This window comes from Carlito syrichta, unplaced genomic scaffold (genome assembly GCF_000164805.1).
Source record: "Carlito syrichta isolate Samal-C Ts95f unplaced genomic scaffold, Tarsius_syrichta-2.0.1 Scaffold304416, whole genome shotgun sequence".
NCBI lineage: Eukaryota > Metazoa > Chordata > Mammalia > Primates > Tarsiidae > Carlito > Carlito syrichta.
Window position 1 is genome coordinate 32,971 of NW_007248512.1, and position 15,115 is coordinate 48,085.

Genomic DNA, 15,115 nt, shown 5'->3' on the forward strand with positions numbered 1-15,115 from the left:
TCCAAGTAGCTGGAACTATAGGCGCACGCTACCACGCCCGACTGATTTTTTTGATTTATTGTAGAGATGAGGTCTCACCAAGTTGCCCAGGTGGGTCTTGAGCCCGCGGGCTCAGGCCATTCACTCACTTTGGCCTCCCAAAGCGCAAGATTACTGACTGAGCCACCGAGCCCGGTCCTTCCTATTCAACAGTTTAAATGAGGGCATTAAGTTATTTTTATTAGGTTTGCAGTTGTCTTCATTCTAATGTGTTTGGATGATAAGATTATAATTCTAGAGACCTTGATACATAGGTAGAAAAGATTTGAAACAACAATTTGATTCAAAAAAAGTTTTGAGGGCTGGAGGCAGTGGTGCATGCCTGTAATCCCACCACGTTTGGAAGCCAAGGCAGGAGGATCCCCTGAGCCCAGGAGTTTGAGGCCAACAGGGGTAAAAAAAAAATTAGTAAGTGGGGCACACCTGTAGTCTCAGCTACTTGGGAGGCTGAGGCAGAAGTATCACTTGTGTCCAGGAGTTCCAGGTTGCAGTGAGATATTATTGTACCATTGCACTCCAGGTGGACAACAGAGTAAGACCTTGTCTCTTAAAAAATAAAAAAAAGGAAAAATATTTTAAAGGTTTTGAAGCTTTTCTCTGCTTACAAAGTAACATTTTGTAGAAAATGTTTTATAGTAGAAATTTGGAATCTAAAAAGAATACAGAAATATATAGTTACAATAGAAATTATCTATACTTTCTCTAACAATTTTTGTTTTACATTGATTTCTCAATACTATAATACAAACATTTTCCAATGTCATTAAAATATTTTAAATATGTACAATACTCTGTCTCATGCGTGTACCATAATTTATTTAAACCATAACCTCCTGACATTAGGTTTTTTCTAATATTAATTATTATTGTAAATGACCCCGTGAACAGGGATAAATGTTATATCCAGCCTTCAGCATCAAACTACATGTAAATGTTAAATCTGTTTTTATAACATTACAAAAGAAACTTTCATGATTGCTGCATGTCTTACATATGTAATTCTTCTCCATACTTGTATTTCTCATGTGACACTCACCTTATTTCACAATTATTTGTGCGATTGTCATCTTCCTTATATATTGTAAGGTTCCTAAAAACAGAGTTTCCATTTTACTCACCTTTTGATGTCCAGTAGTGAATACATATTTAATAAATGTTGAGATTGTATTAAAACATTGTGATTCAGCTGCTGAATATACACTTTTAGATTACTTTAATTGAATATGGTGTTCAAAGCCAGGAAACTTTGGTTTTGTAGCAACGAACACATTAGCACTACTTCTAGCAAATAACTGGCATTGTAGAACTTGGAAATGAGACTTATCAGGGTCATGCTTATCAGATTTCAAATCTTTAAGACTGTCAGGTGGAAAGAATACACAACTTACTCTGTATTGGTCCAGGAGTCAAAACTAATTTTATCTGGAAGTAATCATAATAAGGCAGGCTTCCACTAGGTGTTAAAAAAATCTTTGCCAATTGGAAAGTTTGCTGCTATGGTAAGAAAAGAGTTGTCTGCTTCTGGGTATAGTGAATCCTATTATAAGCAGAAGGTTCATAATCCTTCTCCAGTCTATATTTTTTAATGATTCTAACACGTAATTAAGTGTTTATAGTCAATAACTAAAAGCCATGGGGAAATTTAGTACATGACTGATTGTTTTTTATTCTGATTATATGAGTAGGTTTTGAGAGTAATTATTAATTTGCCATATGTAATGCATTCTACCCTGTATTTGCAGGGTGAATGCACAGTTATTTTCTTATTTCTCTATCACAAAGGAAATGAAGTCATATTTTCAATTATAGTACAGTAGTGATGATGGTATAGAACAATTACAGATCCATGTCTATTGTTTTATTAAAATGACTTTTTTTCTTTCTTAAGAGGTTTGCTTCAGTCTTAAATGCAGTTTCATAGTATATCATGTTGTTATTTCCCTTTACTATTCATGGACAAATCTATTCAATTTTATAGTAGATATCAATAAGACAATATTATTATCATTGCATACATTGATTACAAGCCAAATATTTAGTAGCATCAATGTTTCATAAGGTTAGATAAATATAAAAAAGTTTTGTATTTTCATAATCTCTGCATTCTGCTTTCTGAACATTTAAAATTATGTATTGTCCTAAAATGAAAAATATTCTCTCTAGTCATCATTGTATGGAAAAACAACAACAACAAAATGTTTGCTCATGGTTAAAAAATGTCCCAATGGGGATAAATGCTCTTAGGATCCTATGGAAAAAAAAAAACTTTTTGTTTTTTCTAAAGGTAAACCTATTTTGATAGTGTAATGATTATTTTGTGTTAGGTGCAATTACATTTGCGTTTATACATATTCTAAACATTTTTTAAAGTTATGTTGCTTTCTGCTTTCATCTTAACATAACATGATAATGTGTCAATAGACTACATAATTAAAGTTGTTTGAGGCTCAGTGATTGATTCCAAATAATGAATCTGTGGAGATCTTAGAGAAAATAAAACCTGTTTGGCAAACACAGAAACTCAATTTCTTTTTATCTGTTTGCTTGTTTGTTTAGCTAATTTGGATACCAAAATGGAAATTTCTCAGGCCTCACATATACAAAGATGTGACTTGAACAAAACATAGCATTTTAAATATAAACAAAGGGAGGCCCCCCAAAAAAGCGGAATTATTTTTTTTGCAGGGTGGGCCCCTTATTGTACAAGCTTACCCTGCAGGTAAGTGTTCTGGAAACCCATTGACATCAGAGTACCAGCTAGCGTTATTGTGGGAGGTTGCATTCGGATTTAGAGATTTTTTTTTTTTTAGATTCTTTCAGCATGTTTAACGGCCCATTTCATGTTTGGCCATTTACCAACACACCTTCCCACACTGCACTGAGTGTTCGGCAGTTTTTGACCATACCAACACGACCCACGTGCCCCACCCTCCTTATTCACCTGATCTCTCCCCAAGAGTGACTTTGTTTCCTTGACTGAAAAAAGTCCTCAAAAGATGTTTTGCTGATGTGGAAGAGGTCAAACAAAAAACAGCAGAAGCACTAAAAGTAATCAAAATTGACAAGTTCATAAACTGTTTTGAGAAGTGGAAAAAAACTCTCGATAAGTGTATTGCATTAAATGGAGAATACTTTGAAGGTCACTGAAGTTTAAACATGTAAAAATGAGTACACAATTTTTTATAAATAAATTCTGAGTTTTTTGAGTCCTAGCTCATATATATCTAAGTCATTTTTGCATGAAACATCATGGAAAGAATTTCATTCATTCACTGTTAATTGCCAATTTGGGAGATGAAATAAGATGCCCCGGAAGCTACCACATTTCCTCTCTTTTAAAGAATCAGTCATCATGTATGAGCCAGGGAAGTTACTCCAAGCCTTTCCTATTTTTCTTGACAGGTTTAAGAAAATTAGTAAAAATAACCTTGGCTCAGACAGATTCCTGCCCTTGTGCTCATATCTAAAAGCAGATCCAGTGCAGACGTTTTTTGATCTTCTTGGTAATAAATCTTCCAAATAAGTTGGATTGCCAGAACAGTAACAATTAACATCCTGAGAGAAAACTTTACGGTCATAATAAATGGAACACTATGAGATGGAAAATATGTTGGTTAAGGAAAGAATGAGTGTCTCACTTGTCTGTTTAGTAATGTCTGTGTGTTAAGGTAATAGCCTGTCATGATTTGGATCACAAACCATATTATTTCAAAGACCTAGGAACTACGCCTCCACCCCACTAAAAAAGTCTGAATTATGAACAGGGAGTGAATGTGATTCTAAACCAAGAAGGGTCTTTAGTGATGGATTTGAAAACTCAAATATTTGAACATATTCACTAACTTAAATCAAACAAGGGTAGTGTCATTTTTTATTTGAATAAATTCAGCATAAAAGTATTTATAGACTAATCTGCACTTTATGTTAATATTTTATTGTAATGCTAAAAGGCATGTCACTTATTTGATTAAAAAGCAGTTTATAGCTGGGCTCGGTGGCTTAGCCTGTAATCCCGCGCCTTTGGGAGGCTGAGGTGAGTGGATTACCGAGCCCGTGGGTTCGAGACCTGCCTGGGCAGCGAGACCTCATCTCTACAATAAATCAAAAAATCAGCTGGACGTGGTAGCGCATGCCTGTAATTCCGGTTACACGGAAGGCTGAGGCGGAAGGATCGCCGGAGCCCAGCAGGCGAGGCTGCGATGGCTGGGAGCGGCCACTGCACTCCAGTCTGGGTGACAGTGAGACTCCAACTCAAAAAAAAAAAAAAAAAAAGCAGTTTATTACAAGGTTCAAATACTTTTATTTTAAAAATGTATAGCATATAAAATAATCATGCATCAATGAGCATTCTACACACTGCTAATAAACATTTACTATGTATCAGGCAATTGAACTGGTACTGATATAACTTAGTATAACTCACATTAATGTTGTAAAAACTTTAAACAGCATGTCTAATTAAATATCAGAATAACATTCTAAGTTTTTTCTTCTTTTCTCTGTTATTTCCAAGAGTTTGACCAATAAATTGAAGAGACACTAAATTTACTTTTGGTGTTGAGATTACCTTCCTTTGCTATTTCAGTCGACATAACTTAAGTCAGTTAAAACAATTTGATTTGAGTTCAATATGGTGTTATTTTGATCTGAAGGTCAATCTACCAACAAGCAGGAACAATTTCTTATTAGTTTCCTTTGCCACTCCTAGCAGTCTTTACTGAAGTCTTTCGAGCAATGTCTGACCTCCGTTTCAATACTTCTCACAGATTTCACAGGCTGTCACCACCACTCAGCCATCACTAACACAGACAACTGTAATGGAAACGGTAACTATGGTGACCACGAGGGAACAAATCCTGGTAAAGCATGCCCAAGAGGAACTTCCACCACCACCTCCCCAAAAGAAGAGGCAGATTACTGTGGATTCTGAAATTAGGAAAAGGTGAGAGCATTTATATTCCTGACTTTATAAAAAAATTAAGCAGGAAATCTCATTTACAGCTTTTTTTTAACAGTGGTGCTTTTACTGCAACAGTATTTTCAGAAGTTTTAGGTACCTGTCATATCAGATAATTTAATGAGAAAAATTATAAAGTAAGTTTTAACATTTGCCCAAGAAATCACCATCCCAACAAAAATGAAATGCTTAATGGAAATGCTCTTTTCTGGATTGACAGAAGAAACCACAAGAAATAAACTGCTATGGAAGCATTGTAAACCTGAAAGTTTCTTTTTTAGAATTATATTTTATGAAGGGCCTGCATGTTCAGTCCTTAGTTTTGCATTAAATGCTTTTCTTCCAGTAATGGAAAGTACATTTTCATGAAGTACACCTACAATAGATGAGATCCATTCTGCTAGTTTACGAGAACATAATGTCTCAATCTGCGCATCCTAAATCAGGAGTAATTACAGAACAGATTTCCTGTTCTTTGATATTTATAAAATCTTATCTTGAAGGTGTTAGAATTTTTAACTGATCTTTTTGTGAATATTCTCAACTATATATGTTGTAGATAAGTTAGGTGTTATGTAAATCAGTGGATACATTAAAATGATGGCAATAAAATTTTGTAAATGCAAAACTATCATGGAAATTATAAAAAAGGTACAATTTTCCTTTCATTCCAGTTATTGTAATTCTAAGACTAAGAAAGAACATTAAAATCTGCCTTATGTTTCTAAGCAGCATATGTTTAGAAACGCATGGAACACTTGACATTAGAATTTGCATATACCAGGGTATAGAAGTATGGGAAGAACACATACCTAAAAATAGTGTGTCAAATGTTCTAAGCAAAGAGGGAAAATCTAGAAAAGTTATTCAGATACAATATTTGGAACTTTCGATAATTCTCTATTAATTTGTGACTTATGACCCATTTTGATAATTCCAAAGTAAGTCACTGGGCTTATCTCCCAAGTCTAGGGATCAGCACACTAAGGCCTATAGACCACAACCAGCCTGCTGCCAGATTCTGTGTGGCTCATGAGCTAAAAAGTGTTTTCACATTTTTAAATTGTTGAAAATAATCAAAAGAATAGTAACATTACGATATGTGAAAGTTATATGAAACTCAAGTTTCAGTGTTTCTAAATAAGGTTTTACTGGAACACAGCCACACTCATTCATTTATTATCTTTTATGTTTACTTTTGCATTCCAAAGGAAAGGTTTGAATAGGTGTAACAGAAATTATATAGCCTAAAGTCTAAAGCATTTACAATCTGACCATCACAGCAAAAGTTTGTTGATACCTGTTCTAGTAAAATGGTCCTCAAAAATCTATGAATTTTAGCATTATTTTTGGAGCAAAAAATTCCAAGGACTTTACTCATGATACTACTTGAAACTAACATTCACTGATGGAGAAAAAAACAGAAATAAATCAGTAAAGCTCTTAATGAATTTTCTTATTGATTCTGATAGCATGTACATTAATCAATTATTACATTAAGTATGTGCCCATAGACAATGATTAGTGAACAGATGGATTTATGAATAGTTTGCAACATTCTAACAACTCTCCAAGAGTTCTCCAAGCAAACTAATATGGAAACCTAGTTGCCTAACCCTCCAAATGTCTTCAGGACTTACCTAATACAAAAAAATTAACAAAGCAAGTTGATTCATGTAAAACTTTATCTTCAAAATGTTATTGTTAGCTTTTGTTTGGAGAATGTATTTGGTTAAAAGAGTGTATTTTTACTTGCTTCTGTTTTTAGGAAAGTGTGGCTAGTGAAAAAATACTTTCTCTCCTAAATTCTGTTTGTATCACATGTTTTCAGCAGTTTTCATAAGTCCCTAGAATGAGATATCCAATTGGGAACATAAAGAACAATTATTTAAATAAAAGCTACCTTTCTAAGGGTTTTATTGTATGCTTAGTACTAGAGTCAATGCTTAATCTGCATAGAATATATTCTTCTCTGTAGCCTTCCAAGGTAGGTATGGCTATTATTACTACACAGCTATAGAATGTATAGAATGCCTGAGCCAGGATTTGAACTAAGGTAGCCTGGCTACAGAAACTGGACTCTGTAGTAAAATACTTCTTATAGATATATGACCAAGGTGATCTTATGTCTTGGTTTGCCTTAAGCTAGCCCAGATTGCACCTGTTGTCCCAGCATAATTATACTTAACACAAACTTTACTCTCAAATGTGTCCTGATTTGGACAGCACAATTAATTGGACACACTATATAAGACACTGGATTGATAAATTTAGACTGAACAATGACAGCAAAAGAACAAACATTTAGAAACAATTAAATTCAATAATTGATAATTATCTATAGGTTGAAATCTGGTTAAAACATTGAAATGTTTAAAGAGGCATCATACAAACATGGCCAGAAGCTTTATATTTGCTGATATACCATTTTTGTTGCACTACAATTTCACTGTGATTATTATTACAATCTATTGAATGATATTTTGTAAAAATTATGTTCCCTTTCAGCTTCGATGACACACTACCGGTCCTCAGTCACCACTCTTTACCTGACTCATTTTCCTCCTTCTGCCTAATTCCCATGGGAGTAGCTCACAAATCCATCTCTTTGCCCTTTACACTTCTTTATCTGAATTGTCTCCTCTTATTGATTCAAGTCTGGCTCCAAGTGAATGACTCGCAAATCATGTAGCTAAAGATTTGACTCTTTCCCTCAAATTTAAGCTTTATATCTCTAAAGCTATGATCTAGGTATTTCTACTTTTTGTCCAGTCACTGCTTCAATTTTTAATTTTATCAAGTGCAAGCTTTTTTTTGCCTTCAATTAACCATGCCTACTTATATACTGCACACATATTTTAGTTATTCACTGCTACATGTCTAAAGAAGTAGCAAATATTGGAAAAATTATGGTCTTTGGAATCAGCATTACTGAGGTTTGAAACTTGCCTTTTTTAATTTCAAGGTTATGATCAAAGCAAGTTACTTAATATCTGTGCCTCATATACCACATTCTCACCTTATAAAACATTAAGTGTAAGGGTTAAGGGAAAAGGATTTACTACAAGGTCTGTCGAGTAGTAAACATTCAATAAATGCAATAGTTAATGTTGTTTGGTTGTGTTAGAGGCAGTAGAGATGGTGACGATGAAGGACAATCTTGGTTTTAGTAGGGGTGGAAATGATGGTGGTAGAGGTGAATATAGTAGAGGTGATGATGGTGATGGTAAAAGTAGTGGTGAAGACAGTGGTGGAGTACTATTTACAGGGAAAATATAACAAACATTATCTCAATGTTAATAAATATAAAATAACTTCCTTATCTTTCTCTTCAAAACAAAATTTACTACCCAGCTTCACTACCCCTGTCAATCTCTTTCTCCTACTTTGCTCATTATTATTATTACATTATACTATTGGGCAAATGCTATCATTTCAGTCATTTTCCCATCATTCTAACTCTCAGCTCCATAACCTAAACCATATACCTCCCTGTGGTGACACTTGCCCTTTTTCTAATTAATTTACCAAAAAGTAACATATCTAAAATGTTGCTTTTATACAGGTTGTCCACACCTGAGATCCCCATCACTCCAATTGTCTCCAAAATAAAATACAAGTCCTTTCTATGATATTCAATATTCTTATTCTCTTACTAATTTTATGTCTAGATTCCCCAAAATCTTCCTACTTCAGGCAATAAATTACATTACATTTGTTTTGCTACGTGTATTAATACCACTCACATAAAATTTATCATCACCAATCACAACAAAGGAAACCTATTATTACACTTCTTTATATAGTTTCCTTTGATTTCATTATAGTAAATGCCATGCATGCGATAAATCACCAATAAATATTTGCTCTAAAAGTGAATGGTACAGTTCAACTAATTATAGTAACTGTAATTTGACATTACAACGTTATTTAACAATTATATCTAGCTCTTCGTGGAATAACAAACATGAGACCATTCTAATAATTTTAATTTTACCCATTAGGATATCATTATTATCTCAAAACTATTAAAGGATTTATAATTAAGTTTTGTACCACAGCACAGTATCGTAACTATCTAAGGCATATTTCGTTGGTTCCATAATAATTATATTGTTTCTAAATATGTCATATTTATTGCATAAATTTTCTCCTTTAAACTAAGATTTACAAAAGTGTTTGGTGATCTTGGGTCACAAGGTAATTATTTCTAACAGTAAACTATCCCTGCAGTTCAGTGATATTATTTTACATATAGGTAATTATCAGGGTATGGAATTCAGACTAGGTTAAAACTAGATCTATTATCTAGTTAATTGGCATTTATACAGGAGATTAGTTCCTAATCATGTAGCAGTTATTTTAAGAGATTTTTCACAATAGCTTTAATTTACGTTTTGTATCAACCAGGTGAAACCAATGGTAAATTAAACTATTCTTAAAGTAAATGCCATCTCAATAAAGATCATTTTCCCAAGTAAAGTGTTAATAAATGAGAATCTTTTGACCTCAAGAAAAGTACAGAGGCATTTAGAATCTAGCTGGTCTCTTTATCTCTTCTCCAGGGTAAGCAGAGCATAAGTTTGCTTTCTCTTGCCATGTCCTGCATGCTTAATATATGGGAGGATAAAGTGATTGAACTACAGACCTGCAATATTATTGTATATTCTATTTTTCAGCTTAATGTTTTTATTTTGTTTCATTTTGTTTTCTATCTTTTTATGACTGCTTTCAGATGACATTAATTTGTGTCACATCCCTAGAAAGAAAATAGATAAGTGTTAGGAAAGACATCTCTTTCTGTAACTTTATGATATTCATGACTAAAACATTTTCGTTTTAAATGTTTATTATACTGTAGATTCCTAAATTAAAATCTGAAAGTTGTATGATGAAGCATATTAAATGAGTTGTTGAACATAATTAGATGATAATTTTGTACAGTAACTATTTTTTTGCATTTTCTATATGAAAAATTGATCCTAAAACACCTGGATGTTGGAGTCAGTAATAACATTTTCTGCCCCATGGCACAGCCCTTGGAAACAAAACATTTTAGATGATTTGCTTTTTTTTTTTTTTTAGGAGACTAGACTTGTCCATAGTTACAGGTTAATTGAGGTCCAGAAAGGTTAAATAACTTGCTTTCAGATGCAAAATACGGACTAGTGCTGAGTCTCCTAATTTCCAATCTAGTGTTACAGTTGCAACACTATGCTTCTTTTTATATATCAAAGTCAAGTGACCTTGGTCATAAATTCAAATTTCAGATCAGAAACTATTTTTGGTGAAAAATAGAAACCTTACATACCTTCTTCAAATATTCAAAAAGATAACCATCCACTTAAGATTCTCAAAATTATTTTGTCATAAGAGTCATGAATAAGTCAATAACCATGTCTCTGAATTCTAGAGAATGCTACAGCACTATCACTTGGGAACTTGTTATAAATATAGATGGGGGGGCGGGCTTCCAATCTTTTACAAGCTTTCTGGGTGATTATGATAAACAATAAAATTGAGAACCATTACAGGAGAACAGTGGTTCTCATACCTCAGCGTGCATTAGAACCACCTGAGTTTCTGATTCAAATAGGTCTGGAGTTGTGCCCGAGAATTTTGATTTCTATCAAGATCCCAGGTGTTGCTGTGCTGCTGGTTCAGGACTCACATTTTGGAAATAAGTTCACTAGAGAATCAGTTTACAACCTGACTCCCGATCTCTTTCTCCTTGCCAGCCCCCATCTACTCCAGCTAAGTGATGCTATTGTTCAATCTTGTGACATGTTAAAATTATCATATGCCTGTTTTATCCACTAAACTGAAAGCTTCCCTGGACCAGGATCTATTTCTTATTCCAGATCTGGTATAGAGTCTTCTGCATTGTAGATGCCAATGCATGTTTTGAACAGAAATACACTAAAATGAGAACTGGTCCTATGAGATACTACACATGTCTTTGAAAGTCTGACTACAGCAGTTGTATGAGAATGTACTCTTCCAGAATGCAAGGCATAAAGGGATAACAACAGAGAAGAGATAGGACCACATTCCTAAAGCTGTGACATATGGCTTTGTTTGGTCTCTGAGTGAAGAAAGTGGTAATCACATTTATTTACCTATCTAAAGGGTAAGCATAGTTGAGTGCAAGTAAGAGTCAGTTTTTAATCATAAGATCTGAACAATCTCTATTCACTTACCTCTGATTCTTTCCTTCACCCTTTCAAGCTCTGTACCAAGCACGGAAACTGCTCTCAGCAAAGTCACCAGAGAGTTTCTTAATTGCCAGCTTTAAAGGTCACTCTTCAGTTCTTATCCTTCCTGACCTTTGTGTTGTGCTTGACAGTAATGGTTAGTCCCTTCTTGAAATTTCTCTCTCACAGTTTCTGGAACATGGTTCTCTCCTGTTTCTTTTCTTTCCCTGGCTTTCCAAATATGTCTTCCCGGGCTCCTCTTCCTGTCCTTTTTTATGTCCATCGCCACAAGACTCAAATTTTGGTTTAATTTTCTTTTCATGACACTTTACTTTCCAGGGCAATATCATTTATAATTGTGTCTTTATCATTCCTCTATATCTTATGATTCATGGAATAATGTTTCTAACTCACTCTCTTTCCTGATGCTCATACCTGTGCAATCCAAACACTTATTGGGTATGTAAAACTGGATTTTCAAATCCAAATGTGGTACTGCAATGTTAAATGTGGTACTGCAGCTTAGGCTGTGCAACTCTGGAGAGTGTCATTCACATCGTAGTCTCTAAGAATGATACACCCTGGACTTGTGCAGTGAGAAACTAATTCAGCCATTCATAGTGGTCTCCATTTCTGCCACATCACTAAATCCCTCACGTATAACTGTTAATTATCTTTAGTGCATTATGTCCTCTACATCCATGCTGCCTTCATCCTAATTTCATCTAAAACATTTATGCATGTAATTCTTAACTGATTTCTCTGTCTCTGGTCTCACCCTTATCCATACTCTTCACAGCCTCCTGAGCGATATCTTTAAATGTAACTTTAATTAGATCATTCCTCTGCCTATAAATCTTGAAATGCTGAACATAGAAATTCTTTTAAGATATTTTGTAGCCTAATGCTCCAACTTGGCTCCCTTCCCCCCCCTGTTCATTTTTTTTTCATACATACTATTCCTACTCAAAATAGTCTGCAAACTTTTTATCACCAGCCCACAATAGAGATAAGGAGCTTGAGTGAGAATATAAATCAATGTACTCCCTCCTTTGTCAAGAAAGTTTGTCAATTAAAAATAAAATCAGAAGAAATAGTGTGCTTAGGGACGTAGTTGATTTATACTCTCGTAAAAACTCCTTTCTTCTCACAGACCGGTAGCAAATAGTTCACAGTCGGCTAAGGACTGCACCTTCAGTCCTGCTATCAACTTCCATTTACCACTCTCTGATCTCCAATGCTCTATGCTTTCTCAAGCTTCTGTTTCTTTGCAACTACTCTTCTGTCTCTGTAAAGACCTGTCTCTTTAAAGACCCTTCCTTTTTCCACTCTCACATACTCCCTGCTCCCATAAGTAATTTGACTTCCTGGGAACATAACCCCCGAGGCAATTATCAGGCTTTCTAACGCTTCCATTAAAACACTTGCCAAATTTTCTTGTAATGACTTTGCTTTAGCACCTCTATCTCCAGTAAGCTCCTTGAAGGAAGCAATCATTTATTTTCATATCTAGACCTACAGTGTTTAAATCAGCCCACAATCAGTGTTGAGTTCAATATTCCTTGGATGGTGGATAGGCGTTTGTCAGGGTTTTGAGAGAGTCTTTACAAGAAAACAGAAACTACTATAGGTGTTTAAAAGGGTGGAGACATAATACAAGGAATTAGCTAAGCAGATAGTGGAAAACTGGGAAGCAGTACTGGGGATGGAGAGGTAACTCAAAGCACTAGCAATATAAGGAAGCTGCTAATATTCCTAGCGCTGGAAGAACAAGAAAAAGTGATGTTACCAGAGCTCAGAAGCTGGAGCATTCTAACAGGAATTAAACTACAGTTAGGACTGCCAGACAGGAAATTGAATTGATGAAGGGAAGGTCTATTAAGAGAGAACTGAAGCCAGAGTAGGGACATAGCTGCTCCAGAAATGCCATCCAAAATAGATTGAGAAAAAAAAAATACTTCGAATTTTCTCCTCCTCCCACCCTCCAATATTCTGCCAGTGTCTCAAACTGGACAATTAGAGAGCAAGTAGTGTTGAGAAATGTATATTTCTTTGATACAGAGAGGACAGAAGAAAAGTGGGGAATAGATCTGAGAGCATATGGGCATATTACTGCACAGATGGGTTCTGGTCTTGCATCTCTGCTCATAAAATACATGATTTAATCTTGGATCTATTTCTTTACCTTTGTAATGGAATTTCTATGGCCATCTTTGTTCACTCTCACACTGTGGATATTGTATTACATGTGTTTCTCTTGAAGAATATTTAGATAAGAAATATATATTCTTTTCATCAGGAGAAAATTAGGTTGATAATTATTAATTTAGAAAAGTTATATACCCATTACCACACTTATATAAGAGAAAATATTATTTTGATTCTGTCATCTTCTGAGAATATTCTTATTCATCTCTTTCCTAGTCAGAAACCCATAATTCTGTAAACAAACATACATGCAATTACATAGATATAAAAATAACATCTGGCTGCTATGAACTGAATTGTGTCCTCCCAAAATTCATATGTTGAAACCTTAATCCCCTGTGTGGTGGTAATTGGAAATGAGACTTTGGAAGACAATTAGGTTTAGATCAGGTCATGAAGGTGGGGTCCTCATATGAGGATTAAGACCCTTATAAGAAGAGATAGCAGAGAGCTTGCTCATTCTCCCTCACCCTGCTATGTGAGAACATAGCAAGAAAGAGGCTTTCCACAAGCCAGGAACAGGACCCTCACCTGGAACTGACCCTGCTGGCACATTAATTTTGGAATTCCAGCCTACAGAACTGTGAGAAATAAATGTCTGTTGGTTAAGCCACCCAGCAGATGCCATTTTGTTATGGTAGCTCAAACTTACTAAGAGCTTCCTTTGGAAAGCAATGAGTTTTACTTTGTGTTTTGACTAAAGTTGATAGAGATGTTCACTAAAAGAAGTACATGGATTTAAACAGGTTATAATGCTGGGGAAGTAGCAATGGGGCAGTAAGTACACGTCAGATTTAAATGGCTTTCTACATTGCACTAGATAGTTTCTGAACCCTGACTGGAAGTTATTTAAACTTTAAAGACTCACAACATAAAAGCATGCTGAAGTCCCTTAAACTCAGTAAGCTTTCACACTGAGAGTGCTTAAAGTTAAAATATCTCCCACAGGGTCCAAGACACCATCCAATGTGTGGTGAGTTTCTTTGAATACTCCTGTAGTCAGTTTGAGGCCACAGCATTTCAAGAAGGAAGTGACAGCAACATTAATTTACGTGCTAATTCTCTTATTCACTCAATTGATATTTCATGGATCCCTATGATTTGTAAAGCATTCCAGTTATTGTAACTGTGAACCATACTTGACCCTTCCCTCAGGAAGTTGAATCCAAAGTACACTAAGTCATGTTGAAGAAGTACTAATAAAATGTTAGAAAAGGTACAAGGAAAAAAAATTCACTTCCTGCTTGAGAGTTCGGTATGGAAAGCTTATTGTAAAATTAGCAACTGAGTGGACAATTAACAGATAGGGAAGCATTAGATTCAAGTTGAGGGAGAATGGCAATTAAATGCAGTGGAGAGTCTGTACACAAACAGAAGTTACATAGAGTCATTAAGTGTTTTTGTTTGCCTACAGCAGAAACATGGCATGTTGGAAGGTGAGCAATAGGGTATAAAGTTGAATGGTAGATTGAGTTCATAGTAAAGAAGGCTACTCAGTGACAGACTAAGTATAGACTTTAATCTCCTGGTCATGGAATTCATTGCATAATTTTGAGAGAGCAATGCAACATGTTTACTGTGAGCCACACTATTCAGACTCTGCTTGAGAGTTAGGATAGAGAGGCCGTCTCTCTTCTGATAGAAGTGAGAAGGAGATCAGCACATTTTTCTCTAAAGGGCCAGATGGTAAATATTTTAGGCTTTGTGTGTCATAAAA

General features: G+C 34.9%; 1 protein-coding gene across 1 annotated transcript in view; it reads left to right on the forward strand.

Moving 5' to 3' along the window:
• LOC103262259 (dystrophin-like) overlaps positions 1–15,115 on the forward strand; it is a gene marked incomplete at its 5' end in the record, with an annotated part of 166,531 nt that overhangs the window by 16,360 nt on the left and 135,056 nt on the right. Inside the window, one exon of the mRNA XM_008059882.2 lies at positions 4,806–4,981. Within this exon, the coding sequence (XP_008058073.2) occupies positions 4,806–4,981 (176 nt within the window). The remainder of the gene's footprint in view (positions 1–4,805; positions 4,982–15,115) is intronic.